Source organism: Botryllus schlosseri, chromosome 12, assembly GCF_051294905.1.
Source record: "Botryllus schlosseri isolate E-star chromosome 12, Bs_hap1, whole genome shotgun sequence".
Taxonomy (NCBI): domain Eukaryota; kingdom Metazoa; phylum Chordata; class Ascidiacea; order Stolidobranchia; family Styelidae; genus Botryllus; species Botryllus schlosseri.
In genome coordinates this window covers 1634711-1661574 of record NC_137247.1, presented here as the reverse complement: position 1 = coordinate 1661574, position 26864 = coordinate 1634711, and the positions used below count along the sequence as shown (strand labels likewise).

At 39.7% G+C, this 26864-nt stretch overlaps 2 protein-coding genes across 2 annotated transcripts in view; one reads left to right on the top strand and one right to left on the bottom strand.

Moving 5' to 3' along the window:
- The window catches only part of LOC145452525 (macrophage mannose receptor 1-like), a 53631-nt gene extending 44371 nt beyond the window's left edge, over window positions 1-9260 (top strand). The window contains exons 5-6 of the mRNA XM_080330698.1: window positions 8643-8793; window positions 8896-9260. Of these exons, the coding sequence (XP_080186824.1) occupies window positions 8643-8793; window positions 8896-9007 (263 nt within the window). The 3' untranslated portion in view covers window positions 9008-9260. The remainder of the gene's footprint in view (window positions 1-8642; window positions 8794-8895) is intronic.
- LOC145452907 (macrophage mannose receptor 1-like) overlaps window positions 1-26864 on the bottom strand; it is a 448907-nt gene that overhangs the window by 215486 nt on the left and 206557 nt on the right. The window lies entirely within an intron of this gene.

The following is a 26864-nucleotide window of genomic DNA, read 5'->3' as shown; positions in this document are numbered from 1 at the left end:
TGATCCTGAGACATGAAACATGTAGCCAAGCAGTTGATTTATCAAGAGCTTGCTGTAACTTGATCAGTGCCATAAAAACATGCTCTTCATTAGAAAGCAATGTACATGTGTACTCTAATCGATGCACATCGTACATTTCAATGTTCCTGAAAAGCAGAAACTGTTCGATATCATCAAATCCAATGAAGTAGCCTACTACTGCATTGCTTTCTTGTCATCCTTGATATTTTTTAAACGGAAAGTTGGCATTAAAGCACCCAGTTGGCACTGAATGCCCGTATGTTCCGAGTCTTGTTTGCAATTTTTGGTCACCAAGTGTTCCGGAATAAATTATTTCAGTAGGCTCTGGTTTAAATGGTTCGAATTGTTTGTCTTCAGGGCAGTTTTTTAGTGTTTTTTTTTTTCATCATGTTCCAAGACACTTGACACCAACGTTCCCTCTAATTTTTCACGAGTCTGCGCAAGCACGCCAACTCACTGCGCAGGCCCCTGGACAATAGTGCGCAACCAGGCCCCCATAGGGTGATAAACCGAACATCGGGGGGCTTCGCCCCCAGACCCCCTCCGGCCTCACCGCTTTTGACCGGTACTTATCATCTGAATTGGGTGCTCGTTTAGTGGTTATCTCGCCTGAACGCGCGAAGCGCGAAAAATCTATATTATTCATGATTGAATCGGTCAATACGATCGGTAAGTGGATGTTTATTGCAATCAATGTGGGTATAATGACTTCGTTACATAATGCTATTTCGTGATCTGATCGACCTCCTATCAGCTATATCAATAAAAGATATCGAAATCGCCCGAACGTACTAAACCAGTGGTTCCCAACCTTTTTCAACTCATCGCCCCCTTTTGAAGCTCCACACAGATCATCGCCCCCCAAATATTGGGAACCGAAAAACAGCAATTCGTCAGCCCCACCCCTCCGAAAAAAAACGTTGGTCTTTGGCCCCATAGGGTGATAAACCAAACCCAAGACCCCCCTCAGCCAGTGGGCTTCTCGTCGCTACATATCAGCTATACCCTATTTCGTGTACTGTTTGGTGAGTCATCGTTTTTCGCCTAAACGCGCCAAGCGCGACAAATTTATATAACACACGTTTGAATAGGTTAATATGGTCGATGTGGTATGTTGGAAAAGGTAGGACCCCAAACTAATGATTAAACATCTTCGAGCGGAATCGTTATTATATTGACTTCTTTACATGATGCTATTTCGTGACCTCTTATATCTGCTATGTCAGAAGATATGGAAATCGTCAAAACGTACCAAACTAAAAGACGCACATGATTTCATATTGGTATTTATATTTACTGGAAAATACTTTTTGGCATTTGTCCTGTAGGGCAGTGGTTCCCAACCTTTTTGACCTCGCGGCACACTTTGAAAATGAAAAATAGTTAGCGGCACACTAGCACATGGGTTCTGAACTCTTTTGACTTACGGCAAAAGCAAACTACCAGAATGCGTATAGTAGAAACCACAGTCTTATATAGGTGGTCACTGATGAAGTGCTTCTGCCTTTTCGGTGTTCTCAAGTAGGCTTTTCGCTGCTTCAAAGAAGAAATTAAATTTTCTTTTATCTCTGCGGACATTTCACAAATACGTCTACGAATGGTATAATTTGACATGGGGATCGTTTTCAATTTTTCTTTTTTTTTTACAATTTTATTGCAAACAGGACTATGGACTTTCTCTCAATCCGTGTGAGGTTTTGAATTATCAACCGTTGCCTCTGTTGTCACATAACTTGCCTGCTGAGATCTCGTTCAAACTTCAGGCTGAGGCTAATTTCATAAGATTGGCTTGATAACAAAGTCTGCCCACTACCTCGTTGTCGATGTAATTAACCGTCGCACGGAAGAGTCCAATCGCGATCGTCACTAACAAATACAGACGCGTATAGAGGTGTCTATACACTGTCTATACTTGGAAGCCAAACGCGTTTCCATGCCGATCGTGTAATAGCTTCTGTGAGTATAGCAATTCCTCAGTCAAGAGTCTTGCTGGCAGCCAGCTGTTGTTCAAATGCAGTTCCAACAAACCGGGATGATAAACCTCAGGACCGGTGAAATTTGTTAACTGATATAATTTGATCAACATTGCTTCTCAATTCTCAAATTTATTGCCTGCAACATTACATTGCGTCCTGAGCCTACATTTTACCTGCAATGCTGGCACGCTACCTAACAATCGCAATGTGAATTGCTATGTCAGCAATTCTAATTTGTAAACGTTAACCTCACATCCAAATGAGTATACATTTCTCGATGGTGGGAATGCCTCCTTAGGTGTTGGAGGTTTATATTGGCTCCTACTCGTCCTCGTATCTGCCAAAGCAGAGTCTTACAAAAAGTGGACGAACGAAGAGTTCCCTCAGCTCGATATCCAATTTAACACACTTTTGTAACTAAATTCCTGTGGGTTGACTAAAAATTTAAAAAAAGTCAGCCGTTTTGACGCGTCATCACCCCCCTATCGCCCCCTCGCTATTTTCGCCCCCCCGTCGCCCCCTTTGTCCATTTTCGCCCCCCTGTCGCCCCCTTCGTAATCTTCGTCCCCCCAGATCGCCAAATCGCCCCCTAGGGGGCGATATCGCTCACGTTGGGAACCACTGTGTTAGACAATGCCATCTCACATCCGTGTGCGGCGTTTCTTTAATGATGAGATCACGTATTAGCTCATCAACGTAGCTCTGATCACAGCCTTCTCTCGAGCACGTGAAGTTGAAATCTTTAAAGAATGCGCGTAGAGTATAGCGATCCAATCGGCATACGACTGTCCCGGTTTCATTTTGCAATTGTAAAATTCGTACCTGGCTGCTTTCACATGAATTGAGCCTTTGAAGTGTGTAGACCAGAGGTGGTCAAAGTAGTCAAGAAACCTACTCAAGTACAAGTAGCGTCGAAAAAATCTACTCAACTACAAGTAGAAGTACTTCTTTCATAACCACCCTAAAAATACTTGAAGTAGAAGTAGAATTGACTGACTTTAAAAGTACTCAAGTAAGTAAGTAGTTGTGAAAAAGATCCTAATTCGTTCACATGGATTGTACAAAAGTGCAAATTAAGCTATGCGAAAGGTGACGAGCTTGATTCATATTGATGCATACCAGCAGGTATCCACATTTCGTTCGATAGCATCAGCATTCGTCCACATCATGGGATGAAAATGATCGGATTGTTATGGATATGCTATACTTATCCTTTGTTTTCTCGAACTGAACGTTTTAGAAAATAGCATGGTATGGCGCCATCCCCCATATTATAGGTTCCGTAGTTTAGTCGAAGAGCAATACGCAGAAGTTGTATATGATACGGTGTGAACAGTAAACGTTAACGTTAACGTTGAACAGTAAACGCGATTAGTAAACGTTAATAAAAAATATGGTGGACCGTAAAAATGCCACATTGTGTAGCTTTATGTCCGGAAATTAAAGGTAATACTACACTTGTTTTTATGCTTCAACATGTATGTTATCCAGACAAAACAACTGAGAATAATTATAACTCAAAGTATATGATACTGGCAATTGAAAATGGGCCATAAATACTACTTCTAAAAGCTGAACACGTTTTTCAAGCCTTTAGTCCAGAAAGTTTCAAAGATGTTATGCTAAAACAGGTGAAAAGCCCAAAAAAGTCAGAGTCCACTTTTCCAGGTTGGGACGCGCCATGGACATGCTAGCTTGCGAAACATCAGTTTCAAACGTTATGATGAGCCATATATACTGTGATGAATTATTTCATATGGGCGAAGAGCGACAATGTGGTGCGAACGCGGGAATATCTAGATATCTAGTTCTAGCTATCCCTGTGTGAACGGCACCATGTCAACCCGCTACCTAAATTGAATTCATCGATACTTTCGTGAAATCATAATGGTAACTCCGTATCCACTGCGCCCGAAGCGCGACGAAAATTCTTGGCTTTACTAAACTTTTAGGAAATTAAATGTTGATACTCCGTGAAAACAGCCCCGAAGTTCCTCAGACTATATTCCTGATTGAAAGATTGAACTATTTCTACTTGACTATCTGAAAATAGCGAAAAGTAAGTAAGCAGATCACAAAATATGACGAAGTAGAAGTAGCGAAAATCAGATCTACTTGAGTAAGTACCAGAAGTAGTGGGAAACTACTTGAGTACTTCGAAAAAGTAGAAGTACTTCGTTAGTGACCACCTCTGGTGTAGACAACTTCTCAGTCAACGCGTCGAAGGATTACGCACTGACATCAGCAGCACCAAACAAAGTCTGTAAAAGCGGGTAGGTTTCGGGTCCAACCCACGAGAGTAGACACGCTCTTTTTCTCCATGTTGGTAATGCCGTAAATCCTAGGTGATGGTTGAATCGTTGTAGATATTTCTCCTTCGATTTTACTAACGAATCAAGCTTGGGAGCGGTAGCTTCAAATGCTGACGCACTGGGGCTTCACCTCTGCGTTAACTGAGCCATTTCTGCTTTATGTTGTGCGTGTTGTTGCTGCAGCTCTGCCTTCGGATTTGCCATTGTTATTTATGCCACCTTTGTTGCTTCGCCATCATTTCCTGCTGCTTTTCGAGAAGCTTCAATATACTGGACTCCATGATGTATCTCAGTTGCAGAAATAACTATGAATCCGACTTCTGACGCCAATTGTTATGTTGGTGATCTTGTTCGAATAATAACTCATACGACGAGGTTTCAATATGAAATCCGTATATTAACATCAGAATAATTAATACAGACGTCACGATCCAGAGTGCAGGTAAAACGAAAGACTATAGGGAACAGAACACAAGGGTATAAATAAAAGCATGGCAGAAACGAGGAAATAATGATTGGCGGTAATTACTAATCCTAGACCTACAAATGAGAGACAAACGATATAAAATTAAATGAACGAACATAACATAAACTACTTCAAGTAGAAGTAGGATTGCCTGACTTGAGTAAGTACCAGTAGTGGAGGAAACTACTTGAATACTTCCAAAAAGTGGAAGCACTTTGTTACTGACCACCTCTGATCGTACTGCACGACTCGAATCACTTGAAATGATGGAGCCTGAATTATGGTGCTCAGTCGTACGTGCGAGTTTCGGCTATCACCATTGATTCGGGCAAAGCTGTATTTTAAATCAACATAAAAACCGGTTGCTCAGCAATTGTCAAGTACAAGTGCTTACACTTACAGCATCAGCAATTCAGCAAACCTTGCCGTCCCATTTCTACGTCTAAGCCCTTTACAATTGCATCGTCACATCATGAACAATAAAAATGACCCACACTTTATAGACAAAAGTCTTGCAATCATGGTTCTGCCCCAAATACTTTGCTATTCTGGCCATCCTATTTGTGAGAGGGGTATTTGACTGCGAACATAGCAATCAAAATACAGCAATGAAGCTAGCCGGGTGTATGAAAAGCCTGTTAATGGTAAGCAACTGTATTGCAACGAACCGCCGATAAAATTTTCACGTTCCAAGGTAACAAAGTTCTAGGTAATTTACCAACTGAAAGACAGTTCGGAAAATGTCTATCACTTCTTGCTTTTTTTCTTCAGTCCGGACTTTTTTCAGGCAATCATTTTCACCTAAGATTCATTTGCCCATCATATTTGTGGGCCGATGGGGAAGTTTGAGGCCTAAATTGCTCCAAGGGTATGATTGTTTATCATTTTTACTGCCCGCGAGAAGGTTTGGAGTGGCCCGCGGGATAATTTCGAGCTAGGTCCTAGTATCAAAAATGGATTGCCAATATTGTGAACTTGTAAGGCCAGCCAAAATTTGATTAGGCCTAGTCTAGCCGCAACACTCTGGATGTGACGATAAAAATATCAGTTCCGCCGCATTGGCAGATCCATGGGCCTCTCACAATTTGGTAGGCCTTCGTACATTACGATATAGCAGAATATTCTGCGGTAGATTTATCCAAACAAACAATATTCCTACCGCCTCCCAAAATATGTTGTCATTCGATGTTTTTGCGTGTTACCCCCTCCTCAAAATGAAGGAACGCCTAATGTACGAGATTAAGCCCAGCTGTATTCGCAATTACGAGAAAAATTGTCGTCCATCATGCGACCTTGCGTTTGCGCTCGCAGAAAGACCGTCAACGATGCAACCTATAAGGCACAAATTGATTGACGCATGTTGGCCGAAGTTTTCGATATCGATATGTACAGGCGACGAATAATCCAGTCCTCGAAAACTCAGCCCAGCGATATACAATAGAGCCTCAATATGCTCAAGTAACAATATTATTGACTACAAACTTTTTAAAAAATTTGCGCTTCGCGCGGGAAGTGGCCCCCACGTTGGTTCTTCATTTGCATGTGGTCCTTTGGCCGAAAAGGTTGACCACTCTTGTTTTTTAGACACAGTAACTGACTGAATGAATAACTAACACACACACACATGAGCCACACACTTAAATTTTGACGCAAGCAAATGTAATTATTAGTCCCAGGAGTAACAGAAACACAGTAGATTTGGGTGACACGTTGGACAGTCACACCTAAATTATTATTTATATTACTTATTCACAGTAAAACTAGCAAATACACACATAATACGCGAAGCAACCTGCCCATTAAGGAGATGGCGAGATTGGAGCACTCTAATTTGAATTTTAGTTGTACAATCAAATTGATATTCCTATGCCATACATGAGGCCACTTAAATGAATAAACCTTCTCTTCTCATTTTCACTTTGTTTATCATATCCGGCCGGTTGTTCCAGATTTCGCTGTCAGTTATAATGGTACATCCACACAATTTTTACTCGGTAGTTTTCTGTCACCAGCTGGAGCAGCCTGTAACCATACCAATTTTTGTCGAAGTGGTGATGTTAAAGTGTTTGCATGATTCAAGAGGAATGCAGTGACCGATCATGCTGTTTCTCCATGCGCATCCAGTAGCTACAAGTGCGGCACGTACAGCCAGCCATTACATGTCCTACAGTTTCATTTTAGTTGTGGCACATTCTGCATTTGCCGTCTTTGTTCGGCTTCAAAATTCGTTTGCGAAAATACTGTGTAGGAATCGATTGGTCTTATGCTGTGAAAATGAATTACTATCATGAATAGTAAAAAATTAAGTGAGCCTTATCACCGTGAAGGTATCTTGTTGGTAAAGGTCAAATCGATAGAAATACATATGAAAAGACCGCATTAGTCACAGCAATATTTGACACGAGTCCACGAATTTGGTGAGCGCCGAAATAAGTAGCGGGTTAACTAGGGAGGTTATAAGTTGTGAAAGGGAGGTTTAGTCCATCACAATAATCTTTTACTATTTGTCTGTGATGCTCGTATACACCACATGATTGAAGAAAATTGTCGACTGTGACAGTTACAAAAGGACAATCTCATAAAGGACAATAATATAAATCAAATCACATCTAAATCAATCGAGTCCAACTCTCTATTCTACAACCTTCACCCGTAACCTCAAGTAACCTGATCTGACCTACACCCTAGCCCCAATGCCTAAGCCATACTCTGACATTCAATTCTTCATGAGCAACAGTTACCGAGTAGATGCTCGAGTCATTGCAGATTTTGATTCGAGTCAAGTCAAGTCACTCGATTTGCAAAGGTGACTCGAGTCAAGTCAAGTCACCCAATTTTTGGAGGTGACTCGAGTCAAGTCAAGTCAAGAGTCAAGTCACTAGTCGAGTCAAGTTGAATTTTCAAAGTACGATACGTGATTCAAAGTTATTGCATTTTGCTTACTGTTTTAAATAAAAAATATAAAGATTCGCCCAATAATAATCACAAACCTAGAATTTAAACTTCATTACGAAACCAAACACCCAAACCTTATTTGCCAAGAGTTACCTAATAAATACATATTTACGGAGTATTCTGATTACGGAGCTCCGCACTGTTTGCCGTCATATCAGTTCAATTTCAAACACCTTGCGGCCTAGGTGGAGACGCATCGTCTTATACCAAACAATAATAAACTTCATTCTATACCTAGCATTTCCTTATGACGGAATAAATTAGTTTATATAAATTTTTGTGTTAAATTTTAGTGTTGTGACTCTTTTAAGGCAACGATTTTTAAAATGTGGCTCGCGCGTGAACCAGCTCTGCCCACCCCTGATCCATAATTATCAGCCAAAATATAGGATAGCATATGAAGCATCAGAAAGTTCAATAAAATTTTATGGAGCAATAGCCTACCCACATATATATACATGATATACAATACAATAATAAACGTATGGACGATATTCGTTCGATTTATAGCACGCAAGAGGGTTGGTTGAGGTGTGCAAGTTTACGAAAACGTATTTTTATAAGCTCCGATCACTGGGTTAACGATCAATTCATTAGTAATGCAACAATGGAGGCACGGTAAAACGCACAATCATTGAGTGATCGATCAACAATCCGAACTTATACAGGATACGGTGATCTAGTCGACATCGATTACTTGAGGACTTGAAATTGACTCGTAAATTTTGCTTCGAGTCACGAGTCAATCTGCATTTTTGAAGCGTCGAGTCAAGTCAAGTCAAGTCATTTTTGCAAAGTGACTCGAATTAAGTCAAGTCATACGGAAAAGGTGACTCCAGTCTGACTCGAGTCAAGTCATGACCCCAGTCATCCCAACACTGCTATGATCGGAACGTGACCCGTTTTGTTTAGGTCCTGTGTACTCGAACATGTACGAGTTGGCGTTTCGTGAGGAGATGCTAAATTGGACCGATGCGAAGGTCGAATGTGAAAAGGCTAATGAAACACTTGCCAAGATTGATTCGGCAGATCTAAATAGCTTGATCACTCAAAACATGCAAAGGTGCGATGAATGGTCGAGAGCATGTAAATACATACGTTGCATTTCTCCCATCGTCTCCGCTAAAGAGACTTCGCGGACTCTGGTGAAATTATGTATTTACAGCAAAGTAAACCGATGGTTTGGAGCAAACGATATAGAATTGGAAGGGGGATGGAAATGGCACGATGGTACTTCAGTTCCCTTTAGGGGATCCACGCAATATCAAAAGTGGTAAGCTATTTTTTATATGAGTTAGTGACTTCTTTAGTTTTAGCAGATCGGGATGTGTATGTTTCTGTACTTTGATTCTCGCGGGGATTTCCGATATTTTGCATCGCAGTTAGAAAACTATTGACTCAAGATGTCGTTTTATAAGTGGGCCGAACTCTAATTTTCAGTGGCGGCTCGTGATAATATCGGGTGGTCGGGCAAGGGGTGCACGCGATGCTTTTTGTCTAGATGACGTCACAATGATGAATTCTTAGTGGCCACTGTGACACAACACATACGGCTTACTGCCCGCGTAATTCTGTTTGCGAAATCGATACTGGAAAATATACAATTGACTAAATATGTAGAAATGAAAGCCGTGAACTTGGAACACTATTAGATGACATCATCGAGATTCAGAAGACGCAATCTCATCACCCATTTCGGTATGGAACACCGTCAAAATCAATACAGACCAACAGCGAACTATGCGTAAAATATATATTTAGGTAATGCCGGATCAAGTGATCAGTTGTTAGTTGACATCGGCAATGAAATAGCTATCGCACTTGACAATGGGGATTGTTAGCAATAGGCTTGAAGGCTTCAAGTTCGTTGTTAGTTGTTAGTTGACATCGCCAATGAAATAGCTATCGCACTTGACAATGGAGATTGTTAGCAATAGGCTTGAAGGCTTCAAGTTCATGGTAAAATCGACATTTGAGAACATAAAATCAAATATATATTAGATTGCAAACCGACAAACTTAGCAAACTGCTACCTGAAATCATCGAGATATACCATTAGAAATATACTCATTGGGGCGATTTTTTACCAAAAATTCGAAATTTTCACATTTTTGACCTTAAAAAACCGAATTTCAACCGAATTTTGACTTAACCTATGCAAATTAAGTGTTTTCCCCACATATATTAGACTCAAAAACTTACAAATATTTACATGAAAAAACTTTGATTCAACGAAATCGGGTACTATGAAAAGCTTCAGTAGTTATTGAATCACATATAATGGCAAAAGTAATCAAAATGTGATGTAGTACATCGAAAGATGGTTTCCTGCATTATCGGGTGGAAAATGTCTGGTTGCCAAGAATGGAGAAAGAGCGTTGAACAGCAGCAGTTGCTGGCTGACAGCACTGAAGTTGTACGTACGCTACTGGTGACACACCGTGTTGCTTCATTCTGGCAATAATGTCTACCTCACAATTTTTCATCATGCGTTTTTTGATATAAGAACCATGCAACCATTCAGTTCGAATATTGCGTTACGTTGAGCATAGCACCATGTCAACCTATTTGTTCGTTTTAATGTTTTTGATTCAAAATGGGCAGACAATGGGCTCTATACAACTCTAGGCCTATAAAGTACCCTATAAGCTGTGAAATGTCAAATGATAAGTTTACTGACGGTGCAAAATCTACTGTACTAACAAAATGCAGGTTGCAATTTTTTTTTGACTTTGTAAACAATTGTGACAAAACTTTGACTTTTTCTGATATGTCAAACGAAAATCGCCCTAATCGTCATCTATGTCGGAATGGAACACAGCTAAAATTAGCACAGACCAACACCGGCTTTTGCATGAAATAAGTGTCAGATCAGTGCACATATCCACAACACCCGGCCGCGAATACTAAATTACAGCCCTAATCATTGAGTCTCAATGTTGAGACTTGGCACAGCGTGCGATATTAAAATCAAGACACACCTTGCAAAAGCTCATGACATATCTAGGTATGGAGCATCGTTAAATCAATATAGACCAATAGCGGCTTTTACGTAAAAAGTGTTGGCGGGTCAGCTCTCACTAGACTTAGGAAACGAAATTACCATCCACATAGCTCAGTGAAAAACTTAAAACTTCGTACATCGTTCGATACTAAAATGAAGAGCCAAGTCTCATGACCGATCTCGGTGTGGAACATCATCAAAATCAATGGAGACCAATACTGACTTCTGAGTAAAATCTGTTTGCGATACATAAAGGATCAGCACACACTCAACTTCGGTAACGAAATTACCACTCTAATCCTTGAGTAGCAACCCTGGAACTTGGAGCAGTGTTAAATACTACCACCACGACATAACATACCAAGTGTCAAGAATAATCATGGTTCGAAAGACTGTCAAAACCGACCTATACCAGCAAAGATCGACTGAACTCATTGGACGGTAGTAGAGGTCAGAGATAATATCGAAATTCGCTAAAAGTTCCACATGAAATACGAAATGATAAACGTGACAGTTTTTACTAACCGATACCGAGCGAGGGTGGATGTAGACAGCGTGGGCGGTCTAAGGTGACGAGGGGATTCGATGCATGCTGCTTGTAACGCACAAACAGGGGAGCTGCGCATTGCTCTACAACATAACCGCAATGCTTTGTTCTGAACCTCTTCGATTTTTCTCAAATGGTATTTGGAGAGTAGTATGCTGGTATACCGTAGTCAATGACGGACCTGATTGAAGAGACCTGTGTAACTGTAATAATGACGATTTCATGCATCCCTAGTTCGTACCACTACCAAGTAAACACGGAGGATATCAGGGATATAGAAAATCCGTTTTATTCGGTTTATATTAGAGCCCAGCAGGCTAGTAGAAAGTTCGTTTTTGTGTCGACGCGTTCCAACGCGTTTTTGCGTAAATTGGACATGGACACAAAACGTATCAATTCCGTTTTATATACTATATACTTCAGAACGTAGAACGGATGGTTAAAAGAACCTTCCGACATCCTAGCTTCCCTGCCCACACATATTTAGGCACACCCTGTCATGGTTGAGAACACATACACGATATTAGCCACTACAGATTACCTTGGACTATCAGAGCATTATATTGGTTTCATAAAGTTAGGCCAATCATTCAAAATCAGCTTTAAAACACGAAATTATATGGATAATGTCACTGCGGTATAGTAACTGCAATTATATATTCGAGTGTAGATGTTGAAATTACACAAAATATATCAATGACTATTATGAAAATGCATCGTCCATAGAAAATGTTGATACACATTCGACAGAGCACATTAAAACCAGAGTAAATTACACAAAATTGGAATTCATCCTGAATAAATTGATCCTCAATATCATCCTTTCTACGTATTCCAAGCATGCCTCTGGAACATAAAGATCGAAACCGTAAAAAAAACCTTCGGAACCATCCGGACATATGTGTTTGCTGGGGATGACTCGCGACAGGGTATGAAAATAAAGAAAATAACTCCGAGGACGACTTCAATATCTCTCATATCGATATAAATCCAGAACCACACTCCCCGATCCACCATGAACTAAAATAATTAAATTAGTTAGAGGTATATGAAAAATGGAGTGGGGCATGTTGTTGAAACGCATTAGCTGCGCTCCCACATGAATTTTTACAAATCCAAATATGTGTGATATAAGCGAGGAACATGGTGGACTGGTTTATGGAGATATTTCTGAATTGGAAAGAACATACGAAGGGAGTTATGGTTGCATCATGACTGGGACTTATTTGCGATCCATAATAAGAGACGCTTTCTCAGAAAATCACGTCCAAGCCCCGCGTATGCATTTACAAAGCGATAACGCAGAAGAGAGTTGGATTATCGTAGAGATTTCGCCATATATGGCCATTAACAAGAAGAATCCGATTTTCGCCGTGATTTCGCTATATATTGAATGCTGAGCATCTATAAATGGGAAATCATTGTTATTGAACAGAGTTTTAGTTAGGCAATGCCCCAGTTGTTCTATGGGACGAGCCGCCACTGCTGTTAAGTCATCTTGATATATTTCCTGATCATCTTGTTGATTAGAAGGAATAGCAAGGGGAAATCTACCACCAATAACATCAAAACAATAAACGAAAGAACAAATGAGATGAACATATCATGATAGACTATTGTTGGAACCTTTCGAGAAACTGCACTAAATTGCTTACAAGCGACAATCGAACAAAAAAAACTTTCATTTATTCCAACTGATTATTTGAGTATCTAGGTAAATACTTATATGTCCTACATGATTGGAGTTAATTTATGCACGTAATATCAGTAAAAGTCTCCAACAATGATAAATCGAATCCCCTACATACAATGTTGTTGCTACATTTTGATTTAAAACAGTATTCAGTGTGTAAAAAGTATATTGAAGTATATTAGACTTTGAGTACGATTGAGCCATTTATTTATATAGCCAATACAGTGAAGATAATATGAGAGTCAAAATAGCCACATTGGTAATCTCTAAAACCAGAGCTAATTTGATAAAACCACGTTCATATTCGGAATCGGTGCCCTTCAGAACCCACAAAACCACTCCTACCCGTCTGCTTAAAATGCGTTGACCAGTGTTATTATCGAGGTTCATTCACAAATATGAAAACATCATTTCGAGCACGGTGCGACTAGGCATTGATTTTCAATAGATGTTGATTATAGCAATAATACTTCCGATATCGGTGTCTACTGAGCCGGGTCGTTCTGATTCTACAATTACAAAACGTTCCTGCGCAACATATTGCAGAACAGAAGACGACAATGGCTTTCCGCGATAAGAAGTCTCCCGATGGTCAATTTAACATGGATATTTGTCGTCCGCGTGGTCCATTATGGATGTCCATTAGGGTTGTCCATAATTTGAAAAATCTCAGAAAAGATGCGTATCCGTGTCTCAATCTGTAGATTATTGATAAAAAAAACATCAATGAACCTGCAATAAGCTCACGGGACAGTCGTTAACATTTGTCTAAATTCGTTTGAAAGTAGCTGCCGTAGAGTGGGCGTGTTAGCGACCATAGAACGGCGAGAAGACTAGTAATAACGAAATCACGTCTCTTGATTGGTTAATCAGCTATGCTTGAATGGTCACGACCACAGCGGCTTGCTGATTATGTGCTTATACTAGTTCGAGAAGTTCGCTAACGGCAATAATTCTGTAAGCGCATTGTACGTTGGTGATTTAATAATAAAATGAGACATCTGGTAATTGAATGTTTTAATGTTAAAACTAGGTACTGATAGCTTTAGTGCTACAATAGCCTATTGCAGGCATGGCAGAGGTGAAACAGCTAATGATTGTGAAGTTATAGAAGTAAGTATAGATACCAGAAATAGCCTACATATCTGATATGCTTGAGATTACACCAAGTGGTCCTGTTTTCTGGGTGCAGGTAAGGCATATTAGACATCGCCAAACTGGTGCAGCATACCATGTGATATGGATTCTGGACACAATCCTGTATGCTCAGAAGATGTGTGGGCCGACCAGGTAGCTTACATTGGATTTCTGAAGAAGACTGTAACTACCACACCGCTTCAATACATCCTTTTTATGTCCATGTCTGGTTTGATTCAAGCATTAGTAGTGATGCAGCCGGTAATGATCTAAGATTCATTAAGGACATGCTAAGCAATGCAAGCAAACTGTCTTTTTGCTGGTCCTACCAGCATAGTCTGTGCTTATCTTTAGACCTCTTTTCGCGGCATCATTGAGGACTTGACAGCACTTGCGGGCAGAGGTGGTCAGTAACGAAGTACTTCTACTTTTTCGAAGTATTCAAGTAGTTTTCCTCTACTTCTGGTACTTACTCAAGTAGATCTGATATTCGCTACTTCTACTTCTACTTCGCAATATTTTGTGATCTACTTACTTACTTTTCTCTATTTTCAGTTTGTCAAGTAGAAGTAGTTCAATCCTCCTATCAGGAAGATAGCGTGAGAAATTTCGGGGCTGTTTCAACGGATTATCATGTTTCACAATCTTACATTTACTTGTCATATCGTAATCTAGCATGTCCATGGCGTGCCCTAATCTGGAAAAGTGGACTCTGACTTTTTTAATTTTAAAACTGTTTTAGCGTACCACCTTTGAAACCTTCTTGACTAAAGGCATGAAATACATGTTCCACTTTTAGAAGTAGTATTTATATTTCACTTATAATTCCCAGTATCATATACTTTGAGTTATAATTAATATCAGTTCTTTTGTCTGGATAACATACATGTTGAAGTATAAAAGCAAGCGTAGTAATGCCTTTAATTTACGGAAATAAAGCTACACAATATGGCATTTTCACGGTCCACCATATTTTTTATTAACGTTTACTAATCACGCAAAGTGTTTACACCGTATCCCATATAACTTATCCGTATTGCTCTTCGACTATACTACGGGCCTCATAATATGGGCGATGGCGTCGTACCATGGTATTTTCTAAAACGTGCTGTTCGAGAAAACAGAGGATTAGTATCACATTTCCATATCAATACTAACATGATGGGAATGAAATGCTATCGAAAATTGGATACCTGTTGGGATGTATCAATATGAATCAAGCTCGTGACCTTTTGCATAGGTCAATTTGCACCTTTTTACAATCCATGTGAGCGAATTAGGATCGTTTCACAACTACTTACTTACTTGAGTACTTTTAAAGTCAGTCAATTCTACTTCTACTTCAAGTAGTTTTAGGTTGCATATGGAAGAAGTACTTCTACTCGTACTTGAGTAGATTTTTTCGTCGCTACTTCTACTTCTACTTGAGTAGCTTTCTTGACTACTTTGACCACCTCTGCTTGCGGGTATGATTCATTATGCTGCGATAATCTGACAAGTGCCAAGCATAAATGACAGATTCATCCAGCCTTTACAGCATTCAAGACTTCAATTATATACCAAGACAACAGCCTAATAAGATCAGACAATGTAGTGTGAATGTCAAGCTTTATATTTCTATTTAATGATGGTACATCCCCTCTGAAACTAGAAATTCGTTTGCCACTTGCATAAGCGCCTTTGCAATATTTTTCCGCTTGTTTTTGTGCTTTCCATCAATGAAATCAGGGCATACAGGCCACAACGGTTACCTTCACAATAAGCCATCCAGTCATGTATTTAAAGATATTGTGAAGCTGCTGTTCTTTGTTCATCTTGTGTTTCGTTACTCAACATGTTCTGAATTAATCTTAAATCCTTATTGGTGGACCAACCTACAATGCGCTCACAGAATCACTGCCGTTAGCCGACTCCTTGACCAGCTGATCAACAAGCCGCCAATGTCGTGATCATTGACGCGTAGCAGATTAGCTAATCAAACGCCGTGATTTCGTGATTACCAGTCTGCTTGCCGTTCTATGGTCGCTGACACGCCCACTCTACGGCAGCTACTTTCAAACGCATTTAGACAAATGTTAACGACTTTCCCGTGAGCTTATTGCAGGTTCATTGACGTTTTTTTTAACTATAATCTATAGAATGAGACATGGATACGAATAAATTTTGAGATTTTTCAAATTATGGACAACCCTAATGTCCATAGGAATACTTAACTTATAATATACAAAATGATACTACGTAGCGTTCTGAGTACTGAAACTGAAGCACTCCATCGGAAATGAAACTTCTTTTATATAGGGTTACCATACGTCCTCCTTCCAGGGGATTTGTCCTCTTTTGACATTTTTAAAAGTATCGTCGGGACGCTCAAATGTTATCTGAGAATTTGTACTCTTTGGTGGGAATTTTGGTCAGGACTATGTCAAAATTCAACTGAGATATAGGAAATCAGTATTCAAGTAACAGTACGAAAAAGCTGACTTTTTTGTTTTAGTTAACACAGAAGTTTTGGCGGAAAAAATTTCAAATATACGAATTTTCTTAGCCGGTACCAGAGCTCTCAGGATTTTTGAAAAGTGTCCCCTTCTGCGGATCTCAAAATTTGGTAACCCTAATTTATAGTGCAGCGAAACTATTAACAACAAAATACATTCTGCAGCATAGAGTAATTTAAGATGTCAGTAGAGAAATGAATCTTATACTAAACGGAATAGCGAGGTATATTAGCATGTCAGTATTTATATTATGGTGTTCATTAGTTAATAGACATCAATGATATTTATTTGGACATCTGCAACTACAACGGCATTAAAACTTTTACCGCCGCGTGATATTCTTAGTGACCATTAGTGACCTGGCGACCTTTGACATAGCCCGCTTTCGCTTCGGGCATTTGCTAGACCCTGTTTACGCAGAGCGGATGGTTATGAAGAGCTCAACCTCTGTTACACTTGAAAAACGCGCGAACCATTGATGCTGCAGCTGTGGAACATACCATCTGCGCTACTCTTCACCTTAATCAATCAAACGAAATGAAACCAATGACTTATCTTGGTTCTAATAATTTATACCGAACAGGGCAGGGGGCCAGCCTAGCGATTCGGAAAGATACGAAAACTGTGGAGTATTATGGCCTGGTGGAGCATGGAATGATGCAGTCTGCTCGAAAACATTCAAATTTATATGCCAGAAAGGTGGGATTGGATGTTTCTTTAATAATTCTTTCCTTTATAATATGTCATCAGTAGGGTAATTAATTTGAGTTAGAATACGAAGAATTTTGCTTTATAAATTAGGAATTTTGACATTTTTTGATAATCAATTATTTTAAGCGGGTAACAAGTTTATTGCAGGCAGCACTAGAGTGAATTGAACAAAGCGCAATCGAGGGCTTTATATATAAAGCAGGGCCGGCCAACCCGTGGTCTGCGAGAAAAGGTTTTGAATGGCCCGCGACATAATTTTAGAAATTTGTAATATTACCAAAAATGGATTGCCTTGATTGTGAACTGGCATTGCCAACCAACAATTTGATTAGTGTGGCCGCAACACTGGGGATGTGATGACTAAAATATCCGTTTCGACGCATTGGCAGATACATATGGGTTAGTCAAATTTTGGTAGATCTCACAATAAAGCAGAATAATTTGCGGTAGATTTATTTAGAGTAAAAATTTTCTTTACGCTTCCCGCAATATGTTGTTACTCGAGTTCTTGCTTTTAATATTGTTATCCGCTCCTGAAAATGAAAGAACGCCTAATGTACCAGATTAGGTCTAATTATAGTCGCAAATACGAGAGAAAGTGTCGTTCAACATGCGAACAACACCCTTGCGCATGTTGGGTTGGCCAAAGCTTTCGATCAGGGTTGTAATGACTCTAGTCCGACTCGAGTCACGATTTTCTGATGACTCGATCTGACTCGAGTCATTTTTTCATAATACGGAAATGACTTGACTCGAGTCAATCTGTGTATTGACTCGACTTGGACTCGAGTCATTGCGCATGACTTGAAACAAGTCATATGACTTGAGACTCAGGAGGAAAATTAGTATATTTTAAATACGAACCATTCGATATAACCAAACAGAGTTCTACAAAGTGGGTTTGACTAGACTCGGTGCTGAATAGAAAATGAGTCGACTCGACTCGAGTCAAAACTATGATAGTGAGATTGACTTGTGACTGGGAGCCTTGTGACTTGGTTACAACCCTGCTTTCGATATCGATATGTTCAGGCGCCGAATAGTCTAGTTCTTGCAAACTGAGCCTGCCAATATACAGCAGACCCTTTATATACTCAAAATAACAATAATATTGACCAATAAACTTTCAAAAATTTTCGTGCCTGGCACGGCCAGTGACCTGCGCGGTGATTCGTCAATGGAATGTGGCCCTTCGGTAAAAAAGTGGGCCACCCCTGATATAATGCGATATGAAAATGAGAGAAAGCATGGTTGCCACATGGTGTAGCCACAGAGCTCCCTTCGAAAGTGGGCAGTTAGGCCTGGTAACACTGCGTAGGCCACGCGTGACATTGTGGTATTCCTTGTGGCTTTGATTGAGCTACCGGAGCAGGTATGGAGAGGTCCACGTGAGTAGTTATATAGATCGCTCGTGATGTGGCAGGGGTTCTTATGGGCGGGGTGGTGAGGTGCCTGAAAACCGGGGGTGGTGATGGCACCCGTTTGACCCCCCTCTCGGTGGTGAGGTGCCATGTGTTCTTATGGATGCGGTGATGATGGTACCCTTTCGGTATAGGCTGCGGCGGTGAGGTGCCTGAAAACCGGGGGTGGTGATGGCACCCTTTTGACCCCCCTCTCGGTGGTGAGGTGCCATGTGTTCTTATGGATGCGGTGATGATGGTACCCTTTCGGGTATAGGCTGCGGCGGTGAGGTGCCTGAAAACCGGGGGTGGTGATGGCACCCTTTTAGACCCCCTCTCGGCGGTGAGGTGCCATGTGTTCTTATGGATGCGGTGATGATGGTACCCTTTCGGTATAGGCTGCGGCGGTGAGGTGCCTGAAAACCCGGGTTGGTGACTCGCCTTTTTTGCTATAGGCGGTGGTGGTGATTCGCCTGTCGTGTATTCTTACGGGATCTGTGGTGATTCGCCATGTGTTCTTATGGGTGCGGTCGTGATTCGCACTTTCAGGCATCTCTCGCGCGGTGTTGAATATGTACGAGTCACCAACAATAACCGCACAAACGGAAATGTGGCTTGTAAGAGGATTTACGCAGCGCGTGCGACCTATATTCCGAATGACCTGCGCGCTGAATTATTTCTCGTCCAGCCGTGTGCTACTATCGATTATTACACTAATCCAGTCAGTGCGAAATAGTTTGCTAAATCTAGGAATCACTTCCAAGGTAATATTTTGGTAATTAGTTTACCGCAGAGCCGGCGTAGACGGCGATTCGAATATCAACAATAACCGCGTTCGCAAACTAACACTTCAAAAAGATGTGAAATATTTGTAAAATCCTACGATCACTCACAAGATACCACTTCCGGCATATCGATCTATCACTCAATACACAACCGAAGTTGAATTATAATTGAATGCGTAAATTTATCACCTCGACATCAAAATTCGAAAACAACAACTTGATGCTTTATGTTCTCACTCTAATTTCGTGATAAGTGTAATAAGTGCCGAATAACAGATACACCACCGGCGAGACTTGAATACTAACAAATTGTTACTTATTTCTATTCTAGCCGAAATCCTTTGTGAAGTTAACGCTTATTCAAAAAGGTGTGAAATATTTGCAAAACCCCGCGATCACTGACAAGATAATGTCTCGGACATAACCATCTTTCACGACTTGGTGTCATAACCACACCGATCGCTCACGCGGTGAAATTTTAGTAATCAGTTTGTCACAGAACTTGATTTCGCTGGTAAGATTTAACAAGTAACGAATAACAGACCGCCAGTGTCGGTAACTTGAATAGCGATAAATTGTCACTTATTTCCGCTCTAACCCTAATCCTTTGTGAAGTGAACGCTTATTCAAATAGGTGTGAAATAATTTTAAAATCCTACGACACTCACAGGGTAATGCTTCAGACAAAGCGATCCCTCATGTCCGCTCACAAGGTAATATTTCCGTAATTAGTTTGTCACAGAGTCGTCGCAGACGGGAATTCGTGAACCAACAATTTGACACTTTCTGGTGGTCGCTATATGTTTTTGACACTTTGGAAGGTGGTTGATTTTAGTTGTATGATAAGAATCATGCGAATATTCAAGCAATGTATCAATTTGACAACTTGAAATGAAACTTACTACACAGCTCAAGTTGATTCGTATGTGAATGTGTTAATTCGGTACAATTCTAATTAATTTGAGAAATCTTTTTAACGTGATCTTTTGATTCGATCGTAACCTGAATATTACTGACGCCGACTTTCAGTCACATTGAGTTATTCACACATTCGCGCCGCTGTTTTCACACCTATAGAATCAATACCAACTATAACTCTACAAGAATCAAGAATCACAAGTATGTGCATTATACAGTTATTGTCGTTGTCAACTTCAAATCAAACTCTTAATACAAACACGCATCTTATCACTTGTCAACTCTATCATGAAAATCCTCGAACCTGTATTATTAAGAATGTTATAGTACGGCGTCGGAATCCACTCGCGAGATGTACTAAAGGTAAATTGAGATCACCCAAAATGAAATATTTGGACTTTGACATAGTCTGAATTGCAATAGATTGACAAACATGACTACCAACTTTCAACCCATACATATTTAGAGATTATGCGCATGTTGATTTGAAACAAGTTATGACCATACAACTCTATTCACGACTGAGTTTTCCGTTTGTCAAGTAGAGTTTCAGTAAATAATTTCACTATACTATCATGATATTTAAATGTGTTACTACACACAATAGAATCAATCAATGAAATAGCACCTGTTGTAAATATTTCTTACTTGACAACCACTTGTACATACCGCGCTCGAGTTGCGACATGATGAGTTAAATCGGAATATTTCCAGCTATTTGTCGAAACCTTGTACAAGCTATCTGGTTATTTTTTCGTTGCAATTGAGTTAACGGAAATAGTATTGCGTCTCGACATCTTACCATCTTACCATACTCCAAAGAGCCAACAAGGAAAAACCTTGTCAAGTAAATCGTTTGTAACTCACCCAATCAACTCAAACAGTATCAGTATGAAAACAGTCAAGCATACACGAGTCCATACAATCGCTACAATCTAAAATCCATAGCAAGTTCGGTTTTAGGCATATACCGTCAACTCGTCTTTTTTGTTCAACTGTAAAAGTCGTTACTATTCTGCGAGACAAAGAAATTACTATGCGGTATATTTTGTAAGATAAAAGTAATTACTTCTCGGTGCCGGCGACTTGAGATTAACATAATATGTTTGAGTATGCGAGATTTGAAAGTCTGCCCACCATGTTGAGAATTCATTTCTTACAATCGAACGCAGGTGTTATATTGAAAATTATCATGATGTAAACATTAGGATTGACACATTGATTTGACATATGTAATAGTTGATCATGACTTGATTATTAAATTATTTGCGTTAATTAGACCCGGCGTTGTGGTAAAGATTATTGTGACAGCAACAAACTTTTCAGTACCATTGTTATTAACATATTGAGTTGTAAACTATGTGTGTCTAAAATGTTCTCGATTGGAAAATTATTCAGCCTTGGTACGAACCACGCAGTGTATTGTGGATATCAGGAAATATTTTACAAATGTAATTGTCTCCACTAACCAAGACTAAAGATGAAACAACAATTTCCTTTGTCGAACAATAACCGGTACAATACTTTATCATCGTAATCAGTAGTGAGAATTGAAACACTTTCACACATGATCCGGTGTCAAGATATCACACTAGGTGAATTGACATACCGCCGCTTGATTAATACCTAATCCATTCGCCCCATTTCACATACTTTGATCATTACAAAAGTAAATTGGAATATGTTTGCTAGATGCATTCAATTCAGTTAGAAATGTCTGGTACACAACAATCGTAATATCAAGGAAGTACTTGCTACGCTGTAATTCACTTAACGTGTTTTGCAATGTTGTTTATTTGTAGTATTGATTGTTTTTGAACCCCCAAATAATAATTCCCGGCATGAAACCAAACCGCTGAAAGTCGTTACCATCACAACGAAACAATTTGTACGATGTTTGCCAAATGTATCCTATAGTTAGATGTACTAGAATTATTTGTCTAACACATACACCGACAATGCAACCGAAAATTTTTCCGTTATCATTCGCTAAAGTAAATGTCATCACAATACTCTGTCACTAAAAGACGGTACTTGCATGTGATTGAATCCCTAGCAACTCACTAAACCGAACTCCAAATAAATTTTACTCACTCGACGGATATGAAACAGCGTCGCTTAATCGGTCTACATCGTTTTTCTAATTGTAAATCATATCCACCCAGCAGAAAACAATTTTCACTCGCTTGGTAATGAAACCGAAGTCTCCATTTGATATTTTATTTTTGGTCAAATACTTTGCAATGAACGCATTCGAGTGGCTGAGCTTTACATCATCAAGCTGTCATCTGTAAATCAAGATTACATCCAACTTGTAATTGTATCGTTTAACTACCGGGTTGCATCAGTTTGCTATTTTTGTCATTTAGTGACTGCTGAACATACCAAACGATACACATTCACTTTAGAAATACTGTGTTGATCGTAATTTCCAATATCGTGACAATCGAAGTACATTTGTTTCGAGTTCATAACAACCGACTACTTCTCTATGACATGATGAATTTTTGAAAAGTTATGCTTAGAAGATTGGTGCATCGCGCGAAAAATAATATACTACTCCCATTGATACTGTTAATCGGTATTTTCAAACGAGTCGATTTTCAACCGAGCAAAATTTATTACTTGAGTTGTCCCGCTTAATATATTTAAATGTAAACTCGCCCGTCTTTTAAAACCACAACAAACAATGATAAAAAGTACACAAGCAACCACAACAAGTTTTACTTTTGTAGGACACTAATTATTATTCCACGCATCTCATTTCATACTAAGTGTATATGAAAGATATTCATGGTGCATGAAAATATCCGATATTCCATGCTACGAACATACGCAATGATTGGTGACGCTTTCACACTATTTCGATTTAATGTAACAAAAACAACAACAACAATTTTCACTCTCTTGACTTATGAAAACAACAGACGAACCTTCATTCAATATTTTGTTTTTGTCAACTAGTTACTTTTTCATGAGACCCCCACAACTCTTACAAAAGTACGAAAGATATTTACATCACACAAAGTAATCAACTTTACTCGATATTCTCACATTACGAAACTAAAGAATGGTTGGTTTGACTTTACAAACTGTTTCGTTACCTCAAGACCTTTATTGTCTGAATGGTTGTTTATGTGTCTTAAGAATCAAATAGTTCAACACAGCACTAGTACCAATAGTACCAATAGTAACATCAGAGTTGTTTACACAAAAGTTTGTATGTGCGCAGTATGCGAATACCACGTGTAAGTCCAGCACAATTGTAGTATCCAACCGAGATTAGTTAACACCAATTTATTACAACGGAGCCACGTAAACTTTCGTGAATGTAAGGCATACTCACTTCTCGAGATTCTGTCCATGTCATAGCAATAAACCAACTACTCCAACAACAGAGTACATATGTTTTCTAGTTACGGTGCTTACATCTTACACACAAATCAATCTACTTTGCTAACGAAAAGCGCTGTGTCATCACATGATTATCCTCACAACAACCAGTAGATGGAGCTGTATTAAAATGTTTCCAACCCCTTGCACACCAGTGACAAATCGTTGTTCAGCGTCAAGTCTCCATGTTGAAGCGTACATTAAAACAGCGCAATTCAATTAAAACCACGAATCTATTTTCATTTCCTCACAAACTGCCACATACAGAAAAATAAATTTTATTTTCCTAACACATACTTGTAACCAATCGCTTTCATTAAACACACAACTCCATAAAAGTATTTACTTCCTACAACATAGACATTCCGATGTAGTCAAGAAATATTTTTATTAATCAAAATCATCGACTTCTATTTACGGCGTTAGTGTGTGTATGTCATACCTGTGGACCCCATTATTAAAATGGACACGGCGCAACTGAATGCAAGCGGATAGAAGTCTATCGTATCGATTACCATGTGGTCTTCGCTACGGTTTCAAAAAACGAATCATCTATTTTGCATCGGTCGAGACCTAGCGAGTCATTTACATGTATTCACGGTAATGATTTTGCTTATCACATGCGAATGATAGGGTTGCTACTCCGACAAATCAAATCAACCTACAACAACTTTCTTACAGTGGTAATAACATTTTCATTTTTCGCCCCTTCGTAATTGTATACGCACGAAAAGTATATTGTACAACTCGGCAACTACGTTTAACAAGACCAATCACACTACCAGCGTTGAACACAAGATACCTACCCAAGTAAAAATATCATTCTGGTTTGGGCAACTGACGTTTACCTGTGTAAAATTATTATTTTCACTTGGAGGTCCACCGTTACCTGACTAAAAATACCATTGTCCTTTGAAGATCTTTGGTTTACCCAGAGTAACAAACCTTTTTCACTTGGAAATCTATCTTTTTCCCTGGGTAACAAACATTTTTCACTTGGAAATATATTTTTCTCTGGGCAACAAGCCATTTTCACTTGGTGATACGTCGTTTACCTGAGTACCAATACCGTTTTCACTTGGAAATCTATCTTTTTCCTACAGCAACAAACCATTTTCACTTGGAAAAATACTTTTACCTAGAGTAACTAATCATTTTCTTTTGGAAATATATTTTCTCCCTGGGTAACAAACCCTTTTCGTTTTGAAAACTATCATTTACCTGAGTACCAATACCGTTTTCACTTGGAAATCTATCTTTTCGCTGGGTAACAATACCATTATCGTTTTGAAAACTGACAACCACACCCGACAATTTGATATTTTTGTATATTGTTACTACGGGCAGTGACAAAATATACACCAACAACAACTCCGATACATTTGTGTAATCGCATATTCACTTGTGCTGGTGCATCCCATCAAAATCATCGGTTACCCACTTGCAATGTGCTGTACATCGAAATGCATGTTTTCGGAAATTGGACAATAGGTTGCGATTTGTCTGTGATGTCCGGGTTCGTGCTTTGGATTTTCCAGAGTCAAAATGTCTGAATAAAACACCTCCTCGACGATGGTTGGTACGTGAATAACAGTGTTCGGAAAACGGCTGAATTTATGTTTCCCATCGCACTAACAAATGGGGGATGAGTTTTCTCGCGTATGTTTACAGTATTGTGTCTTTATTGGTCAATACATGTCGCTACAGTCAGCTGAAACCGGATGACCACAAGAAAGTGTGTGGTCGGATCCGGGTATTCACTCATGACCCAACGACCAATATTCAAGTAAACATGTTACACCCCGTGTTTCCACGAAAAAAATACCATCCACACATACACCACGATTTATGGCGTAAATAGAGAGGGGTGTGACATTGCATGCAATGTGTTGGTATACAAACATCGGGGAGTAAGCCTTCGATCCACAGACATTATCATAGCCGGTAATTTTGATGCAGATCGAATGTCATCAAGCACACCCGATGTCATACCAATAAGACACATTGCAATGACTCTGGATCAATCTGCAGCATGACATACCGACACACAAACATGGAACCGTTACATGGTTATTCGCACAACGGTGAAAGTGAACTATACAGCAATAGAGCGTTCACAGACATTCACCGTGTACAATCATATACCCAGATTTTTGCTGGATATGTACGAAAACGATAAATCGATACATTTCTGTTCCTTGGACATCAATAATACAAGAGTCATTCCAATGCATCGCTCGAATGTAAGGTTCATCGGGTGTAAAATCCATGTCAAATAACACCAAAGTGTGCCTTCCGTGTTTTATTATTTCCACCGTCGCATCTTGTCTGTGTCGTAACACTATGGTGCAGGTGTCGTAACACTATGGTGCAGGGACTTGAAAAACGGAACATTGTAAAACGGATTGACATGACCAACTGAATCGACGTCAATAGCCTTGTGACGACACCGTTTCAAAATGCTCCGATATGACGAGACCAACCCCGATCTCTTGTGGTGACGACCGTTTCGAAATGTCACCGGACGAGCTAGACCCTTACGAAAGTGTGTTTTATGATTGCGTGTGAAATCACGAGGTAGTGTTCTATTGTGGTGTACGATCGCAGTCTCCATTCCACAGAAACATACCTTATTGGATCACAATATCAGTCCGAGATTCGCAGAATCACTGTTCACGATATTTATCTGGAGTCGTTATGTGGGAGTAGTGACATCCATGCATCGTGTGAAAGACTGATCGCAATCATTTCGAGCACCACTTCGATAGTTCACCTTGGTCAAACGCTGCAGCAGAAAACTTCGGTGTCGACAACACGATGGATATTGACCGATGTATCCAATTGGCCTGGGTGGTCTGTCCGGAGATAGGGTCATGACTATCTTGTAATGTTACAACACGATAACACCATCGAGTAAATCAGTGTACGGAGCCGAAATATCGATGTAATAGCGCGGACCCAGAGTCATTGCAATGTGTCTTATTGGTATGACATCGGGTGTGCTTGATGACATTCGATCTGCATCAAAATTACCGGCTATGATAATGTCTG